The sequence below is a fragment of the Oncorhynchus clarkii genome, chromosome 20 (genome assembly GCF_045791955.1).
Source record: "Oncorhynchus clarkii lewisi isolate Uvic-CL-2024 chromosome 20, UVic_Ocla_1.0, whole genome shotgun sequence".
NCBI lineage: Eukaryota > Metazoa > Chordata > Actinopteri > Salmoniformes > Salmonidae > Oncorhynchus > Oncorhynchus clarkii.
Window position 1 is genome coordinate 42,151,304 of NC_092166.1, and position 23,938 is coordinate 42,175,241.

General features: G+C 42.6%; 1 protein-coding gene across 5 annotated transcripts; it reads right to left on the bottom strand.

The window, feature by feature from the left end:
- Positions 1-102: 102 nt before the first annotated feature.
- LOC139376377 (rho guanine nucleotide exchange factor 18-like) lies at positions 103-23,938 on the bottom strand. Of its 5 annotated transcripts, none has more exons than XM_071118894.1 (19): positions 23,816-23,938; positions 18,890-19,088; positions 18,605-18,775; positions 18,302-18,423; positions 18,024-18,134; positions 16,823-17,066; positions 16,352-16,606; positions 12,452-12,637; positions 9,046-9,264; positions 8,631-8,755; positions 8,417-8,488; positions 6,567-6,614; positions 6,218-6,400; positions 5,463-5,615; positions 5,132-5,260; positions 4,820-5,017; positions 3,908-4,106; positions 1,593-1,697; positions 103-1,441 (listed from the first exon to the last, which is right to left on the bottom strand). In XM_071118894.1, the coding sequence occupies exons 4-19, from the start codon at positions 18,395-18,397 to the stop codon at positions 1,260-1,262; spliced, it is 2,505 nt and encodes an 834-aa protein (XP_070974995.1). In that variant the 5' UTR covers positions 18,398-18,423; positions 18,605-18,775; positions 18,890-19,088; positions 23,816-23,938; the 3' UTR covers positions 103-1,259. The 5 variants fall into 5 exon arrangements, with proteins under 5 accessions (XP_070974995.1, XP_070974992.1, XP_070974994.1 ...); XM_071118891.1 differs by having other exon boundaries at positions 153-1,441; positions 18,605-18,745; XM_071118893.1 differs by having other exon boundaries at positions 168-1,441; positions 18,605-18,745; positions 23,865-23,934.

Consider the following 23,938-nt stretch of genomic DNA (forward strand, 5'->3'; position numbering starts at 1 on the left):
CACTGTCAACTGTGGACCTTATATAGACAGGTGGGTTTCTTTCAAATTCATGTCCAAACAATTTAACAAAGTAGTCGTGACATCAAGGATAATCAAAGAACATTGGTTGCACCTGAGCTCGATTTGGAGTGTCATAGCAAAGGGGATGTACATTTGATTTCTGTATTACATTTGCAAAACCTTTTTTAAATTTTTTTTTACATGTTTTCACTCATTGAATTCAGGCTGTAACCCAACAAAATGTGGAATAAGTCAAGGGGTATGAATACATTCTGAAGGCACTGTATATAACGTGTTCTAATTATATGTATGGGTTCACTGGAAACTGTGAGCAACATAATTCACAAATCCTTCCAAACAACCTCCCCCATATTAAAACATAATTCAAAAAGTTTCATTATTAAAACATTATTTACAAGTTACCTTGGTTCCCAGAACATAACCTTGTTACAGTTACACAATGAGCAAAAAGGAAAAACTATTTGCTCCAGTTCAAACTAAACACAGTGTCCTAACATTTCTGTACATTCACACACACAGGGAAGCTGTGTGGTAAAACTTGACTTACTACAGTCCATTCTGAGCATTGATATCACGTGGTCAGGCCTTCTGCATTCAACAGTCCACCAAGTGCACAAACTGTCATGACACCCATTACTGTCTCCCTCATGACAGAAACCACAGCAGAATTAGCATCATCTCTTTCCAGTAGTCATTATTATTCAGTGTTAAAATACACCAGAACCCCATACAGTTATTATTCCCTCTAACAGATAGAATGTATGGAAGTAAATGTAGCTATGACAAATGCATTATTTTCATTAAGACATTCTGATTTCAAGCAGCAGGTAGACTATATAGATTAGAGTAGTTTCTAATGTGCTCTGAGAATAAAACGTACTTGGCACCTCAGATCTGTAAACAAGTTAAAATAATAAACAGCTTCCTAACACCACTGCTCAACATGAATAAGAATCCTTTAAAAGTAAAGACGTGAGTGGTTAGAGACACTTTCTCTTAAACCATGACAGAAACACTCATCAGAACAATATAAATGTATTTGGAAATTCAACAGGCACTCAAGAAGTACAAGGAATTAGAAAAGCCAAATCAGTCCAAATATTTTTAAAATCACATCTTTACTTTGATCAGAACAGACTGCTTTTGAGGGCCAAATAAAATCACTTGTGGACCGGTTTTGGCACACAGGCACCCAGTTGCAGACCCCTGGCATAGGGTTTTGGGCTTACCCTGTCGCCTTACAGGTATATTACGCGTTCCTTGGTTGGTTTGCTTGCTATGTCTTTTGGGAAGGGTGGAGGATGGGGAGGTTCGGGTGGAGGGAAGTGGCTCTGGCTGTTCATCCTCATGCTGCTGCTAGACAATAGGGTCTGGGAGTGCTTGGCATTGGACAGAGGCTCTGGTGGACTAAAGAAACGATCTGAGGAGGGATAGCAACATAGGGTTAACTTACTCATCGTGTGTCTGTACATGCTTAATGTTAATTTAGATCCTGAGACGTTAAAACATATCTCCAGTCATGGTAATAATCTGATAATGTGTATCTGGAAATCCCGAGGTTCTCGTCTTACCTGTTTGGTAGCTCCTGTGAGGACTCACAGTCCTCTTCCCTCGCAGACTCCCGCCCTCTTTTCTTGTCACTCTGATCGGCACCACCTGAGACATGTCTATAGATGCTGCAGGAACAAAGACAACTACTCACTCCCTAACATAGAAAATATCAACAGTGGAGGTAAATGTTATAATTTGCTCAAAGATCTGACTTGTGATTGACATCATGATCCCACCAGTGGTGGTTGGTGCTGTTTAAGATGAGGACACCATTTTTTATGAGCATGGCCTTATTTCTATAACAGCATATTGAATGACTGTCATTCGTATCCCATTCACCCAGTTCAATGTAACATCGATAGATTTAGGCCACTACTTGAATTCTCCCTATACCTATGAGGTTACTTCAACCTAGCTATGAATGAACGTTTACAATGTAGGTGCACAGTTGCAAACGAGAGTTTCTATTGGACAAATTCAGGTATGTTTATCCCTGTTTGGTTCCGTTTAAGAAAGTTTTTTTTTTTTTTTTGAATTTTACCCCTTTTTCTCCCCAATTTCGTGGTATCCAATTGTTGTAGTAGCTACTATCTTGTCTCATCGCTACAACTCCCGTACGGGCTCGGGAGAGACGAAGGTTGAAAGTCATGCGTCCTCCGATACACAACCCAACCAAGCCGCACTGCTTCTTAACACAGCACGCATCCAACCCGGAAGCCAGCCGCACCAATGCGCCGGAGGAAACACCGTGCACCTGGCCACCTTGGTTAGCGCACACTGCGCCCAGCCCGCCACAGGAGTCGCTGGTGCGCGATGAGACAAGGACACCCCTACCGACCAAGCCCTCCCTAACCCGGGCGACGCTAGGCCAATTGTGCGTCGCCCCATGGACCTCCCGGTCGCGGCCGGTTACGACAGAGCCTGGGCGTGAATCCAGGGACTCTGATGGCACAGCTGGCGCTGCAGTACAGCGCCCTTAACCACTGCGCCACCCGGGAGGCCCTAAGAAACGTTTTTCAACAGAATCGGCAGAATGAATACACCCCTGATCACACGCAAACAGTTCACTTTCATAGCTTTTTCTATTCCTTCTCACATCTACCCACTCTCTTCCTCTCACCTTTTCCCTTCGCTTGTGGACTTCAATGCACAACACATCAGCTGTCTGTGACCAGGGGGGAAATGCCCAAGCTAAACCTTCATATCATAACCAATACATACAGCCTACATTGTTTTCACCATATTAGCTAAAGTGATGTCCTAGTCAACATAGCTAATAGAACTAATGTGTTAGTAAGCCCACTACAATCATGCTGTACAGTGTACAGTCAGTAAGCAGTTTAGAAGGCGGGTGGCAATAAATTAGTCAAACCAAAAGCTTACCTTGACTTGGAAGAGTTCAAGTGTTGGACAGTCATAGCCAGCTAGCTAACATAGCATCCCTCTCTGTTTGAGCTGGGTGTTTGAGTAGGCTAAACTAGCTAGCTCCATTTGCTCCTCCATTTTTTAAGAAATTAATTTGTTCAAACTGTTCAACTATTGTCATCTTTCTCTCGCCGAGTCAACTACTCACCATATTCTATGCACTGCAGTGTTAGCTAGCTGTAGCGTATGCTTTCAGTACTAGATTCATTCTCTGATCCTTTGATCAGGTGGACAACATGTCAGTTCATGCAGCAAGAGCTCTGAGGTTGGAGGATGTCCTCCGGAAGTTGTCATAATTTCTGTGTAACAGTGGAGGCTGCTGAGGGGAGGACGGCTCATAATAATGGCTGGAACAGAGTAAATGGAATGGCATCAAACACATGGAAAGGATGTGTTTAATGTATTTGATACCATTCCACTAATTCTGCTCCAGTCATTACCATGAGCCCTTGTCCTCCCCAATTAAGGTGACACCAACCTCCTGTGCTGTGTAAATCTATGGAAGGCTGTTGAGAACCTTGAGCCTCTTTGGTTTTGTATTGAAGTTAGTATACCCAGACGAGGACAGAAGCTAGCTGTCCCCTGGCGACACCATGGTGCTACCCTACAGAGTGCTGTTGAGACTACTGTAGACCTTCATTGCAAAACAGTGTGTTTTAATCTATTATTTGGTGACATGTGAATATATTTAGTATATGATCACTTTTTTTATGTTTCACTATTTTTATAAAATTCACTGAGGATGGTCCTCCCCTTCCCACTAAGCCCGATGAAGAGCCTTTGTCTTCAATACATTGCTAATAAAAACTATAGGAGCATCTAACCATCCAGTGTGGGTAGTTTTATGTGATCATTTCTACCATGTCTGTAATGAAGTATTCCGTTATATTCTACAGTGCTGTGTTCTGACCTGCACTATGCATGCGCTGGTGCGATCCCTTTTTTCTGCTCTTCTCCTTGCCCTTGCTGCTGAGGGTAGCCAGCTTGGTGGGGATCTGCTGCTGCACAGCCCCTGGCTTGTGGACCACCTGGTTGGTGGTGCTGATCAGGTGAATGGGAACCTCCGCTTTAGGGGGCGCAGGGCTGATGCTCTCCCTATGAAGGGGCACCTATAACACAATAATGTAAAGTTAGGAATACTGTAACCTTGTCCCCACGCTATCGCGCACAGTTCTTTTTTGAAATGGCGTCCCTTGTGTGCACTTCCGGTAATACCGTATACTCCGGGTGGTACAGAAATTGTATGACGCTATGAAAATCTGAATACCGCCCAACCTTAGTTGTCGGAGATGATTGGTTGGTAGATTAAGTCAATGCTTATGCTCTGGGAGTTTCTCCTGCTCTTTCTGTATTGGCTAATGAAGGCCAAGTTTGACACGTTGGTCCACCAGACTCGCATTTGGGCGGAAGTGTCTGGGAATGAGATTATGAATACTGGGAACTACTGGGAAACGAGTTACAACACACAGCTACGGGGATTAAACTCGTAAGAGTGTTGTATCGAGTGTACCATCTGATAGGGAACTTTGTCACTTTTCATGGAAATGCATTTTGTGAGGTCAGCATACAAAATATCAATACACTACAGTACAACAAATGGAATACAAAAACGCTGGAAGGTGAACACACATTCACATAGTCCTGTGGATAGGGTTTGCAAAGTACCGTTAACTTTTCCAAAATATTACAGAAATCTTCTACTTCTCATATTTCCTATTTCTAGAATTTGGGGAAAGTTGCCGGAATTTGTCAACCCTATCTGTGGTTGGTATACTGTCCATCCATGGAGTCTAGCTCATGTTACGTCCTAGCTATGTCTCACCTCTGGGGGTGGCTCCAGGAAAGCTGTGGCTAGAGAGAGGCTAGGTTGAATGTGGACCTTAGAGGCTGGGATGGGGGTCACGTCACCTCCCGTGGTCCAACCACCAATCAGGTCCCCTCGGAACAACTGGGAGAGGTCCCCTCGAAAGGAAGCAGAGTGGGGGAGGTCCCCTCGGAACGACTGGGAGTGGGGGACAGCCTGAGAAGAAGAAGAGAATGACCAGGTGACCTAAACATCAATGTATATAAATGCATAATTAACCTCCCTCTCACTATTGGTCCTCAGTCCTTAACGACCACACCACCTCCTCACCTGCTGAGTGTTGAAGTTAAAACTCCCAGGTTTGGCAATGGTCTTGTTCTTCTTCAACTTCATCTGTAAATCCAGGCGTTCCTTCTGTTTCTCCACAGTCCTTGTAGACTCTCTCAGCCTCTCCAGATCCTGTTGGTAAGGTAAGTCACATGAACAATGGAAACATGCCAGCAGCACTCACTTGGATAAAATTGGCAATTGATGCTTTGTTTTTTTTAAAACTCTTAATAGACCATATTACATTTTGGTCATTTAGCAGACACTCTTATCACAGTAAGACCACCATTGTTATATTGTAACACTGTATAATGTAACAAAACAAAGCAGAAACCTGTTGGTAGGTTTCTCTCCATCTCTCCAGCTCCCCCCTCTCCTCTGCTAGCTTCTCCTTCATTCTCCTACACTCCTCCTCTCTGTGTCTTAGCTCTGCCTCCAGGACCTCCGCCTGCAACTGGTGGCACGCCTGCTCCTCCTCCCAGCGAGCCTGAGATTGAGATGGATCAAATAGCAATGAGAGAAAAGTGAGATAGATAAGCAGGAGTGTCAAACTCATTACATGGAGGCCTGAGTTTCTGCTGGAGCAACTAGAAAACCAGGCGAGGAAAGTTCCTAAGTAAATCAGTGATCAATCAAGTACAAGGGAGAAGCAAAAACCATGCAGACACTCTGCCCTCCATGGAACGAGTTTGACACCTGTGAGGCAGAGAGATGAGATAGATATCATAGATAAAACACAATAGATAGAGGATTAATCGAGATAAAAATAAAGACACAGGAAATTCATCCAGCAGGTGTAACCGTATAACAAGATTGTATGTATACATATACAACATAGCTATATTTTGGTAAAAGCTGAAAGACGTAATAACTGATACAGTTTCTGCAGTTTAAAGCTCTATTCTAGCTATCTGTTCCTGATTGTGTCTGTTCCTGATGGTGTCTCTCTCCGTTTCTCTAACATAATAAACCATTTTCTACCTCAGGAGTTTAAACTGTGTTCTAGTCTGTGCTGTCTGCAGTTTGTGGAAGTTGGCCATCTCCTCTCTCCATTTCTATAATGTAATAAACGGTGTTCTAGTTCAATACCTGTTCTTGTCTGTGCTGTGTCTGCAGCTTGTGGAAGTTGGCCATCTCCTCTCTCTGTTTCTCCATGTTACGTTGTTTCTCCTGCTCCAGGAGCACATTTCCACGAGGACGGCCCGGATGCTCACGGTCTGACAGTGAGGCACGCTGCAACTCGATGTGGCTGTCCTGCTGGGACACGATGGCCTACGGGGACGGGCAGGGAACAAACTTAACACCAGGAGGCAGAGGACAAACTTCAGACCAGGGGACGGTCAGGGGACACAGTTAAAACCTATCTAATAGTAAGAGAAGACCGGTCAATCGTAGCAACTGTCTGTAGAATGTAAAGAATCGATACAGTATGTCTTACCAGCAGACTGTAGAGTTTCTGTGAGAGCAGCAGCACTCTGTCAAAGAACTGGGGAGAGAGAGATAGAAATAAGGTTGTGTAGCAGCTTTCGAATAGCCGTGGGAAAACCAATTGCAAGATTTGAGATGCACACAAGAATCCAAACAAATAACTGCAAGGTAAACAAAAGGTTCCAGTATCACAGGTAAACAAATTAGATCAAGGTAAAACATTTGCCATAACGCGTAGGCCTCACTTCCTGTTTCTATATACCCAATATGTGGATATCCGGGCGGGCCCATCCATACTTACAACTAATTGAGGATAGAGGGAGTAATTGGCCTGTTAGAATTCAAATAATAGAGCATAACCAAATTAATGCATAAACCACAGAGTGCCGTGAAAAATAATATGCCCCCTTTCTGATTTTCTCTTTTTGTTTTGACACCGAATGTTATCAGATCTTTGACCAAAACCTGATGTTGGATAACGGGAACTTGAGTGAACAAATAACACAACATTTTGATAAAGTTATACAATACCCAATGCCCCTGTGTGAAAAAAGAAATTGCCCCTTACAATCATTAACTGGTTGTGTCATCTTTAGCTGCAATGACTGCAACCAAACACTTCGTAGAGTTGTTGATCATACATCGCTGTGGAGGAATTTTGGCCCCCTCTTCTTACTTTAACTTAGAAATATTTGTGGGTTTTCATGCATGAACTGCTCATTTCAGGTTCTGCCACAACATTTTAAATCAGGTTTAGGTCTGGACTTTGACTAGGCCATTCCAAAACTTTACATCAGTAGATTTTCAGCCATTCTGATGTAGAGTTGCTTCTGTGTTTTGGATCATTGTCTTGCTCCATGACCCAGCTTCAGCTCACGGATGGATAGCCTGACATTCTCCTTTATCTCCATTATCTAATACAGGCCTCCCGAGTGTCACTACAGACCCGGGTTCGATCCCAGGAGGTGTCACAACCTGCCGTGATCGGGAGTCCCATAGGGCTACGCACAGTTGGCCCAGCGTTGTCTGGGTTAGGGGAGGGTTTTGCTCTAGTGACTATGTGGCGGGCCGGGCGCCTGCAGGCTGACTTCGGTCATCAGTTGAACGGTGTATCCTCCGACACAATGGTGCTGTTAAGAAGCGAAGTGTGGCGGGTCATGTTTCGGAGGACACATAACTCGACCTTTGCCTCCCAAGCCCGTTGGGGAGTTGCAGCGATTGAGACAAGATCAAAATTGGAGAAAAAAAATACAATTCTATAATACTGAGCAGAAATCATGGTTCTTTCAATGATGGCAAGTCGTCCAGGTCCCGAGGAGGCAAAGCATCCCCAAACCATCACACTACCACCGCCATGCTTGACCGTTGGTATGAGGTTCTTACTGTGGAATGCAGTGTTTGGTTTTTGTCAGACATAACGGGACCCATGTCGTCTAAAAAGTCGACTCAAGTTGGCCTTGAAAAAAAAAAAGCACCTGGATGATTGTCAAGAATGTTCTATGTTCTATGGACAGATGTGTCAAAAGTGGAACGTTGTTATGTCTCTCGAAAACTAAACAGGGCATTCCAGGTTACCTTTATTTAATATTAGGATTTGATCTGAAAACATTCAGTGTCAAAAATATACAAAAATAGAGAAAATCAGAAAGGGGGTAAATACTTTTTCACAGCACTGTAAATAAATTAAATGATCCTTAAATATAAATATTATCTAATAGACAAATATTTGCATAACTAATAAAATACAAAAACTGGATCCAACAGGTTAGCACAATAAAAAAAAAAAAGTGTGACTGCAGATATTCATGAACCTAAACATCAAGATATGTTCAGACTTCAGAGTCATCTAGCAACACTTACCTCAGCTTCAGGAAAGGATGGATTTGGGCATGGAGAAGTCCAGTATGATGCTGGTGCAGGTGACTCATCAGCCTGTAATCACAATACCATGAATCAGACGAACTAAACCAGTCAATACCTTCCTCCCTGAGGAGAGAACAGTAGCACACTTGAAGGAGGGAACAAGTGCCCACTTGGAAGTGAAAGGGAGAGAATGGGACAGCCAGTCACTCACCGACATTTCCAGACTCTCTGACTGGTCAAGGTCCTGTAGCTGGGGGTCAGAGTTTGAATGCTGACCGCTGTCTAGAGGTTGTACCGCCACACTGCCTGGCCGTTCTCCCGCCTGTATATTACCATCTGGAAAACATGCACAGCAAATGTTGAACAAATAATGTTCAACTGTGTTCCAAAGAAAACACTGGATTTGTGAGATAAGAGGAATGATACAGTATGACCAGATATTAATACGAACAGTGGTATAATAAGGGAAAGGGAAGGGGCATACCTAGTGAGTTGTACAACTGAATGCATTCAACTGAAATGTGTCTTCTGCATTTAACCCAACCCCTCTGAATCAGAGAGGAGTAGGGGTAAATCCAGCAACCATAGTCCATCTATATGAGTTGTAGACTGAGCGGTAGACTTACTCTTCATAGGGGGTATGGGATTGCAGACATAGCCCCCTAAGGTTTCGGCTCTCCTGAGTGCGGCTAGGTTCCGCAGCCCCTCAAGGCCTAGCCCCCCTCGAAGGAGCCGTAGATATTCGGGTCTCAAACTGTATCCCAGTGATCCCAGGAAGTCCTCTGGAGGGGGGTAGGGGTCTCTCAGAGTCACACCGGACAGGAGAAGGCTCTGCAGATTCTCCACTGAGGAGAGAAGAAGAATAAACTAAAAGCTGATTATCTGACTGATAAGCTGACATTGGATTCTCATGGTGGGCCAATAAGTATTCACAATTCAAGTTGGAAGTTTACATACACTTAGGTGGGAGTCATTACATCTAGTTTTTCAACCACTCCACACATTTCTTGTTAACAATCAAAAGAAATCAGCCAAGACCTCCGAAAAGACATTGTAGACCTCCACAAGTCTAGTTCATCCTTGGGAGCAATTTCCAAACGCTTGAAGGTACCACGTTCATCTGTACAAACAATAGTACGCAAGTGTAAACACCATGGGACCATGCAGCTGTCATACCGCTCAGGAATGAGACGCGTTCTGTCTCCTCGAGATGAATGTACTTTGGTGAGAAAAGTGCAAATCAATCCCAGAACAACCGCAAAGAACCTTGTGAAGATGCTGGAGGAAACAGGTACAAAAAATGGTCTATATCCACAGTAAAACGAGTCCGATATCGATATCAGCAAAGAAGAAGCCACTGCTCCAAAACCACCATAAAAATGCCAGACTACAGTTTGCAGCTGCACATGGGGACAAAGAGCATACTTTTTGGAGAAATGTCCTCTCATCTGATGAAACAAAAATAGAACTGTTTGGCCATAATCACCATCGTTGTGTTTGGAGGAAAAAGGGAGAGGCTTGCAAGCCGTAGAACACCATCCCAACCATGAAGCACGGGGGTGGCAGCATCATGTTGTGGGGTGCTTTGCTGCAGGAGGGTCTGGTACACTTCACAAAATATAATGAGGATGGAAATGTATGTGGATATATTGAAGCAACATCTGAAGACATCAGTCAGGAAGTTAAAGCTTGGTCGCAAATGGGTCTTCCAAATGGACAATGACCCCAAGCATACTTCCAAAGTTGTGGCAAAATGGCTTAAGGACAACAAAATCAAGGTATTGGAGTGGCCATCACAAAGCCCTGACCTAAATCCCATAGAAAAGTCGTGGGCAGAACTGAAAAGCAAGCGAGCAAGGAGGCCTACAAACCTGACTCAGTTACACCAGCTTTGTCAGGAGGAATGGGCCAACCTTCACCCAACTTATTGTGGGAAGCTTATGGAAGGCAACCCGAAACGTTTGTCACAATTTAAAGGCAATGCTACCAAATACTAATTGAGTGTATGTAAACTTCTGACCCACTGGGAATGTGATGAAAGAAATAAAAGCTGAAATAAATCATTCTCTCTACTATTATTCTGACATTTCACATTCTTTAAATAAATTGGTGATCTTAACTGACATAAAACAATTTTTACTATAATTAAAATGTCAGGAATTGTGAAAAACTGAGTGTAAATGTATTTGGCTAAGGTGTATGTAAACTTCTGGCTTCAACTGTATATCAGATACAGTGCCTTGCGAAAGTATTCGGCCCCCTTGAACTTTGCGACCTTTTGCCACATTTCAGGCTTCAAACATAAAGATATAAAACTGTATTTTTTTGTGAAGAATCAACAACAAGTGGGACACAATCATGAAGTGGAACGACATTTATTGGATATTTCAAACTTTTTTAACAAATCAAAAACTGAAAAATTGGGCGTGCAAAATGATTCAGCCCCTTTACTTTCAGTGCAGCAAACTCTCTCCAGAAGTTCAGTGAGGATCTCTGAATGATCCAATGTTGACCTAAATGACTAATGATGATAAATACAATCCACCTGTGTGTAATCAAGTCTCTGTATAAATGCACCTGCACTGTGATAGTCTCAGAGGTCCGTTAAAAGCGCAGAGAGCATCATGAAGAACAAGGAACACACCAGGCAGGTCCGAGATACTGTTGTGAAGAAGTTTAAAGCCGGATTTGGATACAAAAAGATTTCCCAAGCTTTAAACATCCCAAGGAGCACTGTGCAAGCGATAATATTGAAATGGAAGGAGTATCAGACCACTGCAAATCTACCAAGACCTGGCCGTCCCTCTAAACTTTCAGCTCATACAAGGAGAAGACTGATCAGAGATGCAGCCAAGAGGCCCATGATCACTCTGGATGAACTGCAGAGATCTACAGCTGAGGTGGGAGACTCTGTCCATAGGACAACAATCAGTCGTATATTGCACAAATCTGGCCTTTATGGAAGAGTGGCAAGAAGAAAGCCATTTCTTAAAGATATCCATAAAAAGTGTTGTTTAAAGTTTGCCACAAGCCACCTGGGAGACACACCAAACATGTGGAAGAAGGTGCTCTGGTCAGATGAAACCAAAATTGAACTTTTTGGCAACAATGCAAAACGTTATGTTTGGCGTAAAAGCAACACAGCTCATCATCCTGAACACACCATCCCCACTGTCAAACATGGTGGTGGCAGCATCATGGTTTGGGCCTGCTTTTCTTCAGCAGGGACAGGGAAGATGGTTAAAATTGATGGGGAGATGGATGGAGCCAAATACAGGACCATTCTGGAAGAAAACCTGATGGAGTCTGCAAAAGACATGAGACTGGGACGGAGATTTGTCTTCCAACAAGACAATGATCCAAAACATAAAGCAAAATCTACAATGGAATGGTTCAAAAATAAACATATCCAGGTGTTAGAATGGCCAAGTCAAAGTCCAGACCTGAATCCAATCGAGAATCTGTTGAAAGAACTGAAAACTGCTGTTCACAAATGCTCTCCATCCAACCTCACTGAGCTCGAGCTGTTTTGCAAGGAGGAATGGGAAAAAATGTCAGTCTCTCGATGTGCAAAACTGATAGACATACCCCAAGCGACTTACAGCTGTAATCGCAGCAAAAGGTGGCGCTACAAAGTATTAACTTAAGGGGGCTGAATAATTTTGCACGCCCAATTTTTCAGTTTTTGATTTGTTAAAAAAAGTTTGAAATATCCAATAAATGTCGTTCCACTTCATGATTGTGTCCCACTTGTTGTTGATTCTTCACAAAAAAATACAGTTTTATATCTTTATGTTTGAAGCCTGAAATGTGGCAAAAGGTCGCAAAGTTCAAGGGGGCCGAATACTTTCGCAAGGCACTGTATACTAAAGAAAAGGGTTAAGTTCCCTATTATCAGACCTAGCAGGAGTACCAAGGCCAGCCTATCAGAGGTGACGGTGGAGCTATTACAATATTGCTTTAACCTATCAAATCCTCTCAGATCTCCACAATTGCATAAGGTCTAGGGGTGGATTTGTCATACAAACTTACTCTCAGTGATGGCCCCCTTGAGCAGTGTCTCCCCCTGCTGGGGGTCTAAGTCGTCACTGCGGAGCAGCAGACGAGAGTGATTAGCTACATCTTCCAGCCCTGTTACAGCCTCCGCCATGTCAGCAAACATACGCAGCTTCTCTGTCAGGCTCTGCATGATCTGGGCATCCTTCATACATAGACTCCCTGGAGACACACACAGATTCTATGGTCAGAAAAAAACCAGACCTACAGATACACACACATATATATTCCATATGACCTGACAATGGGAGTTGCAGGCAGCTGTTATTGAGGACATTTTGAAGCGCTCGGGTAGAGCTGGTATGGGTTGTGTCTTTTACCTTGGAAGTCTCTGAGACTGGTATAGCCTGGCCTCCTCCTGTTCACTGTACAGCTGCTCCTCCACCGTGTGCGTGGCCAAAGAGTTCTATTTTCATGTCATCCGACAAATCTAAACGCCTGGAGTTGGCACTTGGATGCCAAATGGCATTGGAACCAGTGTTATGAAAACATGAAAATAGATATCTTTGGCCACGCACACCAGTGGTGGGTTTGGCGTCAAAATAAGGATGCACAAGCATAAATAAAGGGCACTGGTTTCAGCCAATGAGCTTCAGACCCTCGCTATTTGAGTGACAGCTAGCAAGATGCACACACAGAGCGAGAGCAATGACTTGGTGCACAGAGTGAGCTTCAAAAGTACTGGGACAGTGACACATTTGTTGTTGTTTTAGCTCTGTACTTCAGCACTTTGAAATTATACAATGAATATGGGGTTAAAGTGTAGACTGTCAGTTTTAATTTGAGGGGATTTTAATCCATATTTTTACCTTTATTTAACCAGGCAAGTCAGTTAAGAACAAATTCTTATTTTCAATGACGGCCTATGAACAGTGGGTTAACTGCCTGTTCAGGGGCAGAATGACAGATATGGGGTCAACGGTTTAGAAATTACAGCACTTTTTGTAAATAGTCCCCCCATTTTAGTGGAACAAAAGTATTGGGACAAATTCCTGTGTATTAAAGTAATAAAAAGTTTAGTATTTGGCCCCATATTCATAGCACACAATGACTAGATCAAGCTTGTGACTCTACACATTTGATGGATGCATTTGCTGTTTGTTTTGGTTGTGTTTCAGATTATGCACAATAGAAAGGAATGATTCATAATGTATTGTGTCATTTTGGAGTCACCTTTTTGTAAATAAGAATAGAATGTTTCTAAACACTTCTACATTAATGTGGATGCTACCATGATTATGGATAATCCTGAATGAATTGTGAATAATGATGAGTGAGAAAGTTAGACGCACAAATATCAAACCCCCAAGACATGCTTTTGAGGGGGTATGATATTTGTGCGTCTGTAACTTTGTCACTCATCATTATTCACACTTCATTAAAGATGATCCGTAATCACGGGAGTCCCCGCACTAATGTAGGAGTGTTTAGAAGCATATTCTATTTTTATTTACAATAAAAGTGACTCCAAAATGACAATACATTATGAATCATTCATTTATATTGGTTACAAAACACAAACAACAAAAACAAACAGCAAATGCATCCAACAAATTTGTAGTCACAAGCTAGATGTAGTGATTGCGTGCTTTGAATATGGGACTAAATGCTTAACCTTTTACTACTTTAATACACATACAAGTGAATATGTCCCAATACTTTTAGTCCCCTAAAATGGGGGAACTATGTACAACAAGTGCTGTAATTTCTAAAGGGTTCACCCGATATGGATGAAGATACCCTCAAATTAAAGCTGACAGTCTGCACTTTAACCTCGTTTTCATTGTGTCATTTCAAATCCAAAATGCTAGAGTACAGTCGTGGCCAAATGTTTTGAGAATCACAAAAATATTAATTTCCACAGATTTTGCTGCTTCAGTGTCTTTAGATATTTTTTTCAGATGTTACTATGGAATACTGAAGTATAATTACAAGCATTTCACAAGTGTCAAAGGCCTTTATTGACAATTACATGAAGTTGATGCAAAGAGTCAATATTTGCAGTGTTGACCTTTCTTTTTCAAGACCTCTGGGCCACACACTGATGGCAGCCCATTCTTGCATAATCAATGCTTGGAGTTTGTCAGAATTGATTGGTTTTTGTTTGTCCACCCGCCTCTTGAGGATTGACCACAAGTTCTCAAAGGGATTACGATCTAGGGAGTTTCCTGGCCATGGACCCAAAATATTTATGTTTTGTTCCCCGAGCCACATAGTTATCACTTTTTCCTTATGGCAAGGTGCTCCAACATGCTGGAAAAGGCATTGTTCGTCACCAAACTGTTCCTGGATGGTTGGGAGAAGTTGCTCTCGGAGGATGTGTTGGTACCATTCTTTATTCATGGCTGTGTTCTTAGGCGAAATTGTGAGTGAGCCCACTCCCTTGGCTGAGAAGCAACCCCACACATGAATGGTCTCAGGATGCTTTACTGTTGGCATGACACAGGACTGATGGTAGCTCTCACCTTGTCTTCTCCAGACAAGCTTTTTTTCTGGATGCCCCAAACAATCAGAAAGGATATTCAGAGAAAATGACTTTACCCAAGTCCTCAGCAGTCCAATCCCTGTACCTTTTGCAGAATATCAGTCTGTCCCTGGTGTTTTACCTGGAGAGAAGTGGCTTCTTTGCTGCCCTTCTTGACACCAGGCCATCCTCCAAAAGTATTTGCCTCACTGTGCGTGCAGATGCACTCACACCTGCCTACTGCCATTCCTGAGCAAGCTCTGTACTGGTGGTGCCCCGATCCCGCAGCTGAATCAACTTTAGGAGACGGTCCTGGCGCTTGCTGGACTTTCTTGGGTGCCCTGAAGCCTTCTTCACCACAATTGAATCACTCTCCTTTAAGTTATTGGTGATCCGATAAATGGTTGATTTAGATGCAATCTTCCTGGCAGCAATATCCTTGCCTGTGAAGACCTTTTTTGTGCAAAGCAATGATGATGACACGTTTCCTTGCAGGTAACCATGGTTGGCAGAGGAAGAACAATGATTCCAAGCACCACCCTCATTTTGAAGCTTCCAGTCTGTTATTCGAACTCAATCAGCATGACCGAGTGATCTCCAGCCTTGTCCTCGTCAACACTCACACCCGTGTTAGCGAGAGAATCACTGACATGATGGTCAGCTGGTCTTTTTGTGGCAGGGCTGAAATGCAGTGGAAATGTTTTTGGGGGATTCAGTTCATTTGCATGGCAAATAGGGACATTGCAATTAACTGCAATTCATCTGATCACTCTTCATAACATTCTGGAGTATATGCAAATTGCCATCATACAAACTGAGGCAGCAGACTGAAAATTCATATTTGTGTCATTCACAAAACTTTTGGCCACGACTGTACAGAGCCAAAACAACAAATGTGTCACTGTCCCAATACTTCACTGTAACTGTACACTTTTGGCTCGTGGACGCTACTTTCAGAACTACTGGCTAAAAAGTATACAAAAGTACCAGAGAATATATTTAAGGTCAACTCATGAACTTTACCCAGTACCAGGTCATTTTAGCCTGGTGGCCTCTGCCAGGAGGCTGAAACTTGGCCGAAAGCAGATCTTCCAGCAAGACAATAACCCCAAATAAGTGGTTAATTGACCACAAAATCCACATTTTGCATTGGCCATCTCAGTCTCCGGACTTGAATCACGGTGAAAACCTGTGTTTGGGCAGTCCACAAGCGCAGATTAAGGATATCAAGGATCTGGAAAGATTCCGAAAACAGGGGTGCAAATAATTTTGACCCCAATCTTTTTGAGAGAAAAAATTTTACATGTAAAAAATTGTTTTTGCTTACAATATAGCTTATAGCTCAGTATATGTATTATTTATTTGATACAGTTTTGATTAATTTTGGATTTGACTATTTATTTTTAAATCACCTTTCAGCCATCTGTTGGCTGCCTGCCAGTTGACAGTCCCCTCATGGAGCAGGTTTCTGGACCCCACTGCCAGGTCCTCTCTCTTGAACACCCTTCCATCCTTCAGCCTGCCGCGGGAATGAGGTTCCAAACTTCTGCCTATGTCTCTCAACGAAGAGGCCCTCTCATAGTCATGGACCTGAGAGTCCACAGCAGAGATGGTCTCTCTGATCAGAACCAGGGCTTGGGCCAGGGCATCGTGCTCCTCACTGTCAGCTGATGGGAGAAGATGGGATGAGAGTAGAGGATTGGGTTTGGGTTCATTCCAATTAAATTCAGTCAATTCAGGAAGTAAAATCAAATTTAATTTGTGAACAGCGCAGTTAACAAGCATGCTGGGCCTTGGGGCTGATAGTGCAAAGAGATATGCATCCTTGCCCACCTGAGCCCACCTTAAAGGCATTCAGTTACCTAACAAAGTCTGTTAGTTACCATCAGTGTTCTGTAGAATGCGTTCGACCAGAAAGGGGTACTTTGCGAGCCGCTGAGTCACCAACAGAATACATTCTGGGACTCCTAACTGCCGCACGATGGACAACCGACCGATTTTCGTAATCAAGTTCTGGAACTTCTTGTTGTTCTGTAGCTGTTCTTTGTAGAAGCTGACAGCATCTGTGTGGTGACTGCAGCAGTCTCCATAGCTCTCCTTCATCCTCTCTCCCATCTCACCTGAAAACTACACCACCACATCATGATAATGATCAGGTAAACAACAAGCATCAGGTATGACTCAATATATGACAAAAGGATAGTACAGAGAGAGTCATGATTTCTTGAGAATGCTTTCTCAGAATCAGTATATCTCCCAGCTGTGTGACAGTGTAATGGCTCCTACCTGTTTGTGTTACAGTGTAATGGTTCCTACATGTCTGTTTCAATGACTGTATATATGAATGGACCAAGCCATCAGTCACATGAAACCATTCCTATGTGAAGACTCAATAGCGCATTGAAGCCAAATTAGGTTGGTTAAGATGGCGTCTCGTGGAGACAACTTGCGCAGTTTCAGCTACTCCAGGAAGTGAAGTTGCAGGCTAGCTCAGCTGCCCCTTCACATTCATTAACTCAAGATGAAGGCGGACCTGGGTACTGCAGGCTGCCATTAGCAACAAAATCAACAAAATCAACAAAAATAACTTATTCTGTGTGCGATTTTAAAATAATCGGTTCGAAGATAAACATCTGGTGTATTAGAAGCAATTATTGGTACTTTGATTGTCTTCACGAAGATTGCCATTTTATCCATTCACTAAAATTGGGGATCATGTTTTTTTGCTAACAATGCCTGTAGTACCGGGGTCGGCCTTTAACTTCCATGGCTTAAATGAGAGGTGGTAGTCGTTTTCCCCTGGTCTGTGTGACTGTGTAATGGTTCCTACCTGTCTGTGTTACAGTGCAGTGGTTCCTACCCTTCTGTGTAACAGTGTAATTAATGGTTCCTACCTGTTTGTGTAACAGTGTAATGGTTCATACCTGTCTGTGTGACAGTGTAATGGTTTTCACCTGGTTGATGATTATGTCTCCCAACTGTGCGACTGTGTAATGGTTCCTACCTGGTTGATGAGTACGTCTCCCAACTGTGTGACTGTGTAATGGTTCCTACCCGTCTGTGTAAGGGTGTAATGGTTCCTACCTGGTTGATGAGTATAGCTCCCAGCTGTGTGACTGTGTAGTGATTCTGTCCGTCGCGGCAGTCTCTAAGACACCACAGGAAGTGTTGGTGGATATGCAGCAGGCTGTCCATCTGATGGAAGAGTAAAGGAAATGATTACTGTATATGTAATACACACCTATTGGTTTTAAGCAGGAGATGAAGTCACCGGAGGGAACATCCAGTCCAGCTTATGCTCCTTCATCTGAAGGCTCAGTCTCCGATCTCTCGCACTCTCTCCCCATCTCTCCGTGTGTTACCTGAGGGAACATCCTGTCCAGCCTAGTCTCCTCCATCTGTAGGTTGCGTCTCAGCTCATACTGGTACACACTCAGCAGCAGCTTTAAGGTCCGCATGTGGTACAGCTCAGTCTGGATCAACTCTGACACACACACACACACAAATACAGCATTATAATTATGCTTATGCTTATTATTAAAGTTAGTACCATCGCCATCATTATTACTGTTATAAAGTCATCAACATAATTGTAGCAATGGTTATCATCATCACCCAAATCAGTTCTTTAATGATAAGATCAGCTACCCCAGCTATAGTCTTACCATAGATGACATCTTGTCTCTTTATAGCGTCTTTGTGTAGCCTCTTTATGTACTGCTGGTCCACAGAGACACTCCAGGACTCTCCCTCTAGGTCCTGAGCATCAGCCTCCAACTCCGCTAGCAGGGCACTGTAGTGGCCATCTACACACACACACACAGCTTAATGGACATCTAGACACACACAAAACAAAGTGTCACAATAACACACAACAAACATAAGGCAATAACACATACAGGACTAACTACTGCAACTACTGTAGCGTAGCTGACTCCCTGATCCTGTACCTTCTAAGTTGATGATGTCGGTGCTGGACGAGGAGAGGGACACAGAGTCCTCAGGAGGAGGGGGTCGAGGAGAAAGTCCTCTGACAGCATCCAGGTCATCCATGTGTTACAGTATGTGGGGGTTAAAGGTCAGGATGATGGGTCCAAGGCCATTGGGAGGCCATGGGAGCCTGGGGGATGGAACCTGTATACAGGATTGCTGGATGGAGGGAGGAGAGAGATTGCATTTGTATTACATTGTGTTTTGTTATTTAATTGCTCATTTGTAAAGCTAATGAAAAATAACCTGGCCAGGTCACAATACCGTATACGGTACTGGAAGTTTGGTTTCATGTAAAGACAGTGTTTTGTTTGTTGTGGCCTACTATAATTTTAGATGTTTAAACTGATTTTAGATTAGATATACACAAAACAATTGTGGACACCCCTTCAAATGAGTGGATTCGGTCATTTCAGCCACACCCATTGCTGACAGGTGTATAAAAATCGGGCACACCGCCATGCAATCTCCATAGACAAACATTGGCAGTAGAATTGCCCATACTGAAGAGCACAGTGACTTTTAATGTGGCACCATCATAGAATGCAACCTTTCCAACAAGACAGTTCATCAAATTTCTGCAATGCTAGAGCTGCCATGGTCAACTGTAAGAGCTATTATTTTGAAGTGGAAACATCAAGGAGCAATAACGGCTCAGCCACAAAGTGGTAGGCCACACAAGCTCGCAGAACGGGACCGCCAAATGCTGAAGCGTGTAGCGCTTGCAACACTCACTACCGAGTTCCAAAATTATTCTGGAAGAAACCTCAGCACAACAACTGTTCGTCGGGAACTTCAAGAAATGGGTTTCATGGCCGAGCAGCCGCACACAAGCCTAAGATCACCATGCGCAATGCCAAGCGTTGGCTGGAGTAGCGTAAAGCTCTCCACCATTTTACTCTGGAGCAGTGGAAACGCGTTCTCTGGAGTGATGAATCACGCTTCACCATCTGGCAGTCCGACGGACTAATCTGGGTTTGGTGAATGCTACCTGCCCAAACACATAGTATCAACTGTAAAGTTTGGTGTAGGAGGAGTAGCTCTGGGGCTGCCCCATAGTTCCAGTGAAGGGAAATCTTAAGGCTAGAGCACACAATGACATTCTAGACTATTTCTACCGTTCCTTGAAACGATCAAAAGCCTGAAAATACCCCAGACAAGAAGAGAGGATTAGATCGTGTTGAATCCTGACAAAGACTATTTTCTATTACAGAACAGAAACAAAGCCTGTGGTGTGGAAAGGAAAGAAAGCTGGTTTGACACACTTACAGCACCACCGCCCTAGTCAGACGAGCTCACTGACAACACACATGGCAGGGAGAGCAGGGGGCAATTCCGGGGCAATTCCATGATAAAGAACTTGCACCGAGACTCAGATTTTTTTATTGAAAAGTACGCCAAACAAAAAATATTGATTTCAAAGTTTAACAACCCATACAACTCTATGCACAATGAATCCTTTTAACAATTTATACTGAATTTCAGTAAAATCTCCCTCAGTTTTTTGTGTCCACGTTTTTCAAATTAGGATTCCACAATGTCTGCAGAAAGAATGGGGTATCAGCTATGGCATGATACATTGACTTTGAAAAAAAACATTTTTGGTTATTGAACTACAGTAAGTGAAGAGGATTTACACCCAGTAACATAATTGGGGTAATCAAATCTGAAGTAATACTAGTCATCTATGTTTCACAAGTTTGCAGTGGTGTAAAGTACTTAAGTAAAAATACTTTAAAGTACTACTTAAGTAGTTTTTGGGGGTAACTTTTACTTCACTATATTCCTAAAGAAAATTATATACATTTCCTCCATACATTTCCCTGACAACCAAAGTCCTCGTTACATTTTGAATGCTTAACAGGACAGGAAAATTGTCCAATTCACAGACTTATCAAGAGAACATCCCTGGTCATCTCTACTGCCTCTAATCTGGCGGACTCACTAAACACACATGCTTCGTTTGTGAATTATGTCTGAGTGTTGGTGTGTGCCCCTGGCTATCTGTAAATGATGTCAGTGTTGGTGTGTGCCCCTGGCTATCTGTAAATTATTTCTGAGTGTTGGAGTGTGACCCTGGCTATCTGTAAATTAAGTCTCAGTGTTGGAGTGTTCCTCTGTTCCCCTGGCTAAAAAACAAGAAAATGGTTTACTTTATGTAAGGAATTTGAAATTATTTATACTTTTGATACTTAAGTATATTTAAAACCAAATACTTTTATTGAAGTCGTATTTTACTGGGTAATTTTTACTTTTACTTTAGTCATTTTCTATTAAGGTATATTTACTTAAACTCAAGTATGACAATTGGGTACTTTTTCCACCACTGCAAGTTTGGACATCAAAGTACAGCACAGTAGAGCACAGTACAGAACAGTAGAGTAGAGCACAATACATTAGTGAATTCAGCTCAGTGTGCTCTACTGTACTGTACTATACTTTTCTTTATTGTACTCTACTGTACTATCCAAATATATGTGAACCCAACTGTGGTTTGTGACAACTATGATTTCCCATTGTAACAAATTCAATTGCAGAAATTCCGATAGCGATTTTTTAGAAATCCTGTTACTGATTTGGTAACGGAATTTCGAGTTTTAATCACTTAGTACATAAAATTGATATCAGTAAAAACACTAATTGATAGGTCTATCTTTACTTGTTACTTCTGTGTATGTTCATTATCCTCCCTCTTCATGAGGGAGAGAAATAAAAAAATATCTTTAAGATGTGTTGTTTTGGTAACGGAATTTCGAGGCACAAGGCAATATTTCTTAAACTTACAAGAGGCAAAAAAATTCTCCAAAACTAAATATTAAAAAGTGTTAATATAACTTGTCAGGGGTCTTCAACATCATTGTTTTAATGCATTTCTAAAACCTTAAGACTTTTTCTGGTACTGTAGATGTTTTCTAATAGTCTCTTAGCTTTAATTTGAGACCCAATTTGACATGCTCCTACGAACTTGATTGATGTTCATTAGTATCATAGCATAGACCTAACGGTCACAGTTGTGAACTGACCCCATCAACTAAATTGCATTGAAATAAAATATGCTATCAACTTCATGAAGCCTTCATAGATCCTTTATAAGGCATAAATATATTAATAAAAAAACATTCATAAGCATATGTCATGCTAAAATGGATGGAGAAAGGGTTATGTCCCATGTAAAATGTCAGTACACCATCAGTATGTATGGGCCTCAGAGCAAGTTTGGTCTTATATGTCCAACCACTGTAGCTCAAAGATCTCTCTATACTGGGTGGGTGGGTGGACACACACACACACACACACACACCAGTGACAGCCTAGTGACACCAAGGCTGGCCGAAACATACAGACAGGAGTGTGTGCCATAGAGTAAAGTAACCCACTGGCTGCATGTGTGTGTATGTTTGTGGCTTAGTTCACACAGCTGGGTACTAAAGACACAGTTCACACACCCTTCTGTCGCTACAGTCTCTGGCTCACCTGTTAAGTACACAACAGACAGGACACAGCTTCCTCCTACAGTACACTACACAGAGAGTCAAGAAGAGGCACCCTATTCCCTACATGGTGCACTACTTTTGATCAGGGCCCATACAAGTAATGCACTACATAGGGAATAGGGTGCCATTTAGGAATGTAAGTTTTACACTTCCCCATACTGACCTGGGAGGAAAGGGGAGGAGGGGAGAGGGGGTGTGGAGCGTGAAATACAGGTCAGCCAAGTATCCCGGCAGGTGAACGCAGTGTCAATAGATTAACGCTTTCTCTACTTTCAATGCATTCTCCCAGAAAAAAAATCTGTAAACGAATGTAATGCAAAATAAAAAAAATACTCCACTACAACACTGACTGCCTGTAAAACATTAGTCAGTACACTGCCACTAGCAAATGTTCAACATGCTCCCTTCATGATGTCCACAGGGTAGGGGCCATGACACACTGTTTACTCATTAACAGGAAATAGCTAAAGTATATTTCTCTCCCTTTTGCTCTCTCGCTCTGTGCGTGCGTTTGTGGACTGTGGAGGTGAATTCTCATGGCGAGAGTCTAAATCCTTGGGTTGGAGGAAAATGATGTGAGTGGTGTGTGTGTGTGAGAGAGAGTGTGAGCTCCAGCACAGCTAGCTAGGCCTACTTATAATCATGTGACCTACTCCCATCAGGGGTTCTGCATGGACAAACTGAAAAATACAGAATACAGCCTCACTAATGCCCCCCCCCCACACATCATATAGGTAGCTTGCTCAACAGTGTCCCATGTTTAGTTTCTATCTGAGAGGTGATAGTGACACCTGTCAGATCTTCTAACAGGGTCCATGATGATCTGTCTTTCTAATGTAATGTACTGTTTTAAACACAGCCACTGAGGTTTAGAACCTTTTCACTCCCTAACAGGGAATAGTCCCGAGTGTGAATGGCAGGTGTTAATTTCAGTAGTGGTGAGAAATGTGTAGATAAATAGGTACAAGTGGGTGTCTGTTAACGTTTACACTTTGATGTCTTGGAGAGAGATGGATATTCAAAATCTTAGTTTGACAACAGATAACATCCAAGTGACTTGAATGACTTTCAACAGCTTATTTTGAGCAAATATTGCATTGAGGTAGGAATTTAAGTTTGAAGGCTACAAGGCATATGTTTGTAAAGCATTTCATTTCAGTACGTCAAATACATGTCGGTAGAATTTTCGAAAAGTTATTTCAAGTTAAAATTACTGGGATCATTACAATGTAACGTTTTTATGGCGACCCAACCAACCTAGCAACATTCATTTGCCAGGTCCACATAGGCTGTAACACCTGACCTGACTAAGTCAACAAGACGTATTTCATTTCCCCGTGAAATAAAACTATAAAATACGACATCAACCCGATAGTCTCGATAAATTCTTACCCCACCCTCGAACTAATTCCAGCGCAAACTGTAGTAAAAATGTTGTTACTTTGTATCAGCTGCTAAAGATCCCGGATAGCATCGACAGCGTTTGCGTGTACGAGCCTGTGCCGTTTCCTACAT

Coding starts and splice junctions, on each gene's coding strand:
- LOC139376377 (XM_071118891.1), bottom strand. CDS start 18,992: ATGGATGACCTGGATGCTGTCAGAGGACTTTCTCCTCGACCCCCTCCT. Junction 18,424..18,604: donor GAGACAAGATGTCATCTATG/GTAAGACTATAG, acceptor TGTGTGTGTCAG/AGTTGATCCAGACTGAGCTG. Junction 4,107..4,819: donor TCCTGGAGCCACCCCCAGAG/GTGAGACATAGC, acceptor ATTGTGTTATAG/GTGCCCCTTCATAGGGAGAG.